Here is a 6,210-nt window from a genome sequence, read left to right as displayed (position 1 = left end):
ACTGGTGCTTTACTTTGCAACTTATCAACTTCCTGTTTTTAAAGCTTTTTAGATGCAAGACCTCATGTGGAGCATGAAATTTGGCAGCCACCAAAGAAAGTGTTTGCAGGCACATTGATGCCTCTATGTGCTGTGTTATAGATCAGGTTCTGGAGCCAAAGCAATATGCATACAAATAGGCATTAATAAAAATGACTGCAAACTTCATCATCTGGCTCTTGATGTGCACCAAGTAATCTTAGATAAGTCAGCTTTAAGCAGATTTTAGCCATCAAAGATTTTCTCTAAAGAATCATGAAGAGTATTTCAGAATTCCAGCAATTCTTAGCAATCCTTAGCCCCCTTTTACAGAAGTATCAGGTTATTTGGTTAGTAATCATACCAGATGAATACATTTAGATCTTACTTTGTAATACAAGTATGACGCACTGTATGGGATTCCATTTGGACAGTGGGTCCTTTATGCTGCATTTAATCAAAGCGATTAACACAAGAGGGAGTTGTAGGGGGGCTATTTTAACCTGTTGTAGCAAGAGTACTTAACAAGGAGATTTGTGGATATCAGAAAGACAAACAGATTGTTTTGCCACAAAAGCTTTTATTGGCTACAGTCCACATCATCAGATGCATGAAATGTGATCCTCAGCTGGCTTGACAGCTTATACTATAATGAATCTTTGAACTGCCACCAAACTTTGTTAAAAGTTGCCCACATTTCAGGGCTATATCTTAAACACTACATTCTGCAAATCAGTGGGAACATATACCACAGTTCTCTATAAAACAATGCAAACTGCTTTCCTCAGTTTAGGAAACGTGTTTTACATTTTTATTTTATTCACTGACAAGATGCATTTGGAAAATCAAATATTCATAAGGAAAAAATGTGAAATAATGATAACAGGTGATGTTTACAGCAATTCCAAGATGGCTTCTTGTCATTCCCAGGGAAACCAGTGTTTGATTCCGGAAGGGATTTCCTTGGAGCCTGTCAGCTGGCAGAGTGGGTGGAATGTTGAATGTTAACACTTTGACATATCTGGCGTCCAACAAGTCATAAAATGACTTGGGCCTGAATTAATCTCAGCCACCTGCCACCATGAAAATGGCTTGATGTTCATAGACACAGCAAAAGATTTGATAAGTCCCTGGGTGTTGTCACACTATGCTTCCTAATTTCTCAGTACTGTGTTATAATTTTGATGCCAGCAGAACTGCTTACCTCCTGTGTTTCCATATGATGTACAGGTTAACAATGACAGTGAGTGATGACAACCAGGTAGTCACCATATGTATCATTATGCAAGAAGATGAGGTTATGATTTTGCATGGTGCACCAAACAGTACTTGCCAGCAAGGGGGAAAAATAATCTGACGAGTTATGGAAATGCAGATATTTAAATAGCAGGGTGTTCCTAGCAGGCACCTGGAACTTTAAAGTTTGTACAGCCAGTACTGAAAGCTCCAAGAGATCATGCAGGGATACACTACCCCAAGACCCAAACAAATGAGAATCCCCTCCTGGTCAAATGTTCTAAATGAATTAGTTAAGCACTGGTGCCCTGGGTTTCAAGCATCTTAGAGAGAACAGCTGCCCGCACAGCAGGGTTTCTTCTTGGCAGTTTGCTGCCTAGTTATTTGGTATCTTTACTGTGCCTTCCAAGTGTTCAGAGTATGTGCTGCTTGGGTGGAGAAACATTACATGCTAGCATTGCTAGTCTTGGATCTCCAGTTTCTCTGACCGTGAATCAGTTGAGTGCCCTAATGCAAGAAATGGATGAATCCAAATCTTGAGTGTAAGGTTCCTGCTGAAGGCTGGATCTGCTTTTTGGCCACCTCAGATCCAAGTACAATGTTTGATTTATTCAATCATTTTACTGTATGAAGCACCTGGCTCAGGTACGCCTGTCGTCTTCTAACTTCTTGATCCAATTGCTCTTTCAGAGAATTTACCTGTAGAAATATAAGCACAGGCAAAGATAAACAAGAATAGATAATTTAATTCAGTGTTCTGACTTCAGCAGTGGCCAGTATCAGGCTCATCAGAGTGGCATAAAGAAATTTGGGCACAAATCATCCTTCTTGCTATATTCTTCCAAAATACTTAAGGGTTTTCTCATTTTGAGCTCACAAACCTGGTAAATAATAAAGCTGAGAAATAGCAACTGGGCCCTAGTTACTATGTGAGCTTCATGGCCATAATGAGGATTTAGATTCAGTTCTCCCTGGTCTAAACCAATGCTTCACCTTCACACTAGTTCAGTTTCCAGAAATCAAAACTGTAGGGAGAGCATAAGCCTTATCTTCAATCATTTTAATTAACATCCTTAATTGTTTCCTACAACTTCCTTCCACCCTTTTTTCACTTTTAAATACTTGTTTAAGAATGAGAGAGCTTCAGACAGGAAATCATAGTAAGAAATATTTCACACTGATTTACACATAGTCCTGGTGTGAAGGATTCTCCTATTTTATTCCCTCATGTTGATAAATAGCTCTACTTACCATTAGCAAGAGGAACTGCTGATCAAATATGATCAAGCTAAAAAAAGAGGGGGGCATATAGTCAGATTTGGATTTATTCTGGTACAATGAGGGAAGAAATCATACCTTTTCTTTCTTTGGGAAGTAGCCTAAGTACTATGAATATTAAAATACCCATAAAAGTTCTTAATGCCAATACATTGATGCTTCTGATTTAGGATCACCAAACAGAATCGTGTCAAGGATATGGTACAGTTACAGTTCCCATTGTAAGAAAACCTTGTGCTGAGCATAGATTAAAACTGAACTTAGCACCTTTCCATCAATTGTTTCATTCATCTTCTTCCTGATGTTATCCTGGGAGCCCTCACTTAATTCACAGATTGGCTGGGTTCTTTATGTGTAAATTCATAAGCTAGAATATGGTTTGTTTGGTTTTGGCTTAACTTGATGTGTGAATCCAGCCATTGTGGTTTTATGACTTAATGTTTTTCATAAATCAGGCCACTAGGTCTGTTCAACAAATCAGGATGAAGGCAAAAATGGCTTAGAAGAATAGGAACCCAACCAAGATTTGCTCATTGAACTAAGGCTTATTTAACCGAAGATCATTGAATAAATTACAATTATCCATTTATTTATTTATTGCATACAATAATAGGGTTTCCTGAACTTAAATACTTGAGAGTCAAGTTATTATTCATCTGGAAAATCTGACGGATAGAATGTTTTTTTCTGCCCTGCTTTAAGATATTTGGACTGAAGTTCATTCACAAAGGAGGAATTTGGAAAAAGCAACAAACTTTTCTTCCTTGATATCTTCACTATTTTGCCTTCAAACAAACCAAATCCCCAAGATTTTCTCCATTCTTTCAGCCACCATCCCAACTCATACAAACGTGGCAAGTTTATATAAGCTTTTCAATGTGCATAACAGTATTCTTTATACAGATTTTAGACATCAACTGAGTAAGAATTAATAAACAAAAAATAATCAGTCTACATCTCTATCCTACCTGATCTTCCAAACTTTTAACCCTCTGCCGATGGGTTCTTTCCTGGGATTGCAGCGTCCATTCAGCTTGGAGCTGAGCACTGCGTAGTCTTTCTGCTTCCAGTTCCATGTCTAGCTGATGCTGGTTTGTTAGTTCCACCAGTCGCTGGGCATGTGTTTGTTCCAGCTCTGCAATCTGGACCTAGAATGAATGCATAAAAATAGTATCCAGATCCATGAGGCTGTGATGTTGAACATGTTGGCCTTAGGTAGGTTTTCTTCCAGAGCTTCCATAACTGCAGGGGTTACCATCTTTTTTTTTCTGTTGAAGGACATATTTCTTCAGAGGTAACCTGTGGGTGGGGCCAAAGCATCCATTTTGTTTCTGACAATCCCTTTTCTTTTTTCTGATACATCTTTTTTTTTCCTAAAGTGATGTTTTTTTCTTTCTTGTAGGCAAGCAGGGAAAGGACAGGGCATGTTCACCACAAGCCTAAACTGGTCTCTTGTGACAGAAGAAGACCTACATTAATAGATATTTCTTTCTCTTGGTTATCTACATGGCTGGATTTTGTAGTCTGGGTCTCTTCCAGGTCAGAGTCTTAGTGCATTTGCAGCTCAAGTGGAAAATACACAAGAAAAGAGCGTAACTGGAACTTGTTTAGCTGGTTTCCTCTTGCCATTCATTAATTCCCCAGAATGTAGGTTATCCTCCACCAGATATCCCCCAAAGCACCCAGACAATTCTTTGCTTGCCACTTGCTCATGTGACTCATCTTGCTCTGTCCTATAATTTAATTTATACTAATCAGAGAAATTATTTCTTCTCTAATGCAGCAGGATGTGATCCATGACTTTTTAAAGGAATTGAATGATGCTAAGGATGAACATTGGCTGCTTTCTCCTCTAATTATTGTGCTTGAGGCAGCTGAGGAGAGGTGATAAAAAGTAAATTATGCTGTTCATCAACAAACCAGCCAAAGGGTGAATGGGCTGTTAGAACAAGATATGAGTTTTTCAGACTAGCAAATAGCATTGTGAAGTACACATAATCATATAACATTAGGGAACTATTTTGTTTACAAAGCTCTTTGTAGCACCACCTTGTGAACAATTAATCTGCCTAGTAATGAACCAGTAATGTCCAGGTCCAGTAAGTCCAACAGACCTGCAGGTGTTCATTTTGCATCATGATGTCCTCCATCTCCTGGTGTAGACTGCTCATTGATCGATCCAGCTGTCCTCTCATCTGACTGAGTCTAAAAGTATCATCTTCCTTCCCAAATTTCTCATGCTCTGCCTGCAGAAAGAACACCAAAATCCCTTATTCATTATTGAATTCAAAGATAATTTTAAATTATAAATTATTTGGCTTAGTACAATGTGTGATCACAACTTTGAGCTACTGTATATGAACCATGAGTTGTGGCTTAGCATTGGTATGAATGAAGCCAATTGAACACAATTGAACCCAGTATCTTTAGTACCCCTGTGCTGCTTTCATGTATTGTAGCTTTATTTTGGCAGTAGAAAACATCACATATGTGAAATTCCATTTTGTTTTTTTCTGTTTTAGTAATACAGTATCTAGTATACGACAAAAGTTTTCCATCATGTTCTTAATGGTCATAATAGGTTCTGTTCTCCCATCCCATCTAATCTCTCTTGCAATACCGATTTGGAGAATGTTAGATGCAAGTATGATGTGAAGGTGAACACTTAAGGTACGAAGATGCACATGAAACAGGATGAGATGCAAGAAGTAAGGATGGTTTGTGCTCGGTGAAAAGAGACAACTATAAGCTATTGATAGGTCAACATGAAATGTTTAGTGTTCTTTCAGTGACTTTCTATTCAGGGAGACCTAAGATATCATAGAGTGGGCAAGCATTACACACTTACGTTTGTATGACAAACATTACATGTTATATGCGCAGATTGTTATAGAGTTAATTAGCTTACTTAGTATTTACAAAAGTGTTTTAACTGTAAATTGTCCATCTCATTGCCAAAATGCTGTTTGACTTGTTTAATTTTTTTTCACAATGTTAAACACATTTGAAACACAATGTTAAACACATGTTAATGTGTTTCAAACTGAATATTCAAATTACTTTACAATTTGAGTAAGGCTCTTACAGTAAAAATGTCACTTTTTCCAAGGAGGGCATTCTAGTTTACATAAGAATGAAAGAACAAATAGTTTTCTAAAGTTACTATTTAGTGCTGTTTTAGAAAAGCATGCTTCTAGACCTCATGAAGGTGGTTTAGCCCTGCTCTACAGTACATGAATCTCCAATTTAATATCCACAAAACTATGAGGGATCTGTTTTTCTGAAATATTAGAGGCTATTCCTTTATACAGAAGAAAGAAAATCTAGAAAATGCTGGGCTTTAGTCCACTTCTTTCAGCATGAACACAAAAACTTCTGACATGTAAGAAGGCATGAATCTACAGCATTGCTGTTGCTGGGTTAGATGCTGATACCCTCTGATTCAATGTTCTGCCTCCAACAGTAGACCACAAGGAGTTGACTTCTGGAAAGCTCAGAAGAAGAGCAAAATGGGGACATCTATCTGCACTGCTTTCCCCAAGACATATATTACTCCTGAATAGGAAGTTTGGACCATAGACCTATCCTTCACAAATTGGCCTAATCTTTTTTTAAAAAAACATCCAAGCTAACAGGAGGGTTTATTGAGGGTTTTCATTGTATATAGTTTTTATGCTC

General features: G+C 37.8%; 1 protein-coding gene across 1 annotated transcript in view; it reads right to left on the bottom strand.

Moving 5' to 3' along the window:
• Window positions 1-611: 611 nt before the first annotated feature.
• The window catches only part of CROCC2 (ciliary rootlet coiled-coil, rootletin family member 2), a 104,811-nt gene continuing 99,212 nt past the window's right edge, over window positions 612-6,210 (bottom strand). Inside the window, exons 33-35 of the mRNA XM_063307787.1 lie at window positions 4,647-4,778; window positions 3,501-3,680; window positions 612-1,953 (exon numbers count right to left, since the gene is read on the bottom strand). Of these exons, the coding sequence (XP_063163857.1) occupies window positions 1,870-1,953; window positions 3,501-3,680; window positions 4,647-4,778 (396 nt within the window). The 3' untranslated portion in view covers window positions 612-1,869. The remainder of the gene's footprint in view (window positions 1,954-3,500; window positions 3,681-4,646; window positions 4,779-6,210) is intronic.

Source organism: Candoia aspera, chromosome 6, assembly GCF_035149785.1.
Source record: "Candoia aspera isolate rCanAsp1 chromosome 6, rCanAsp1.hap2, whole genome shotgun sequence".
In the NCBI taxonomy this organism is placed as follows: domain Eukaryota; kingdom Metazoa; phylum Chordata; class Lepidosauria; order Squamata; family Boidae; genus Candoia; species Candoia aspera.
This window is presented reverse-complemented; position numbering and strand designations above follow the sequence as displayed.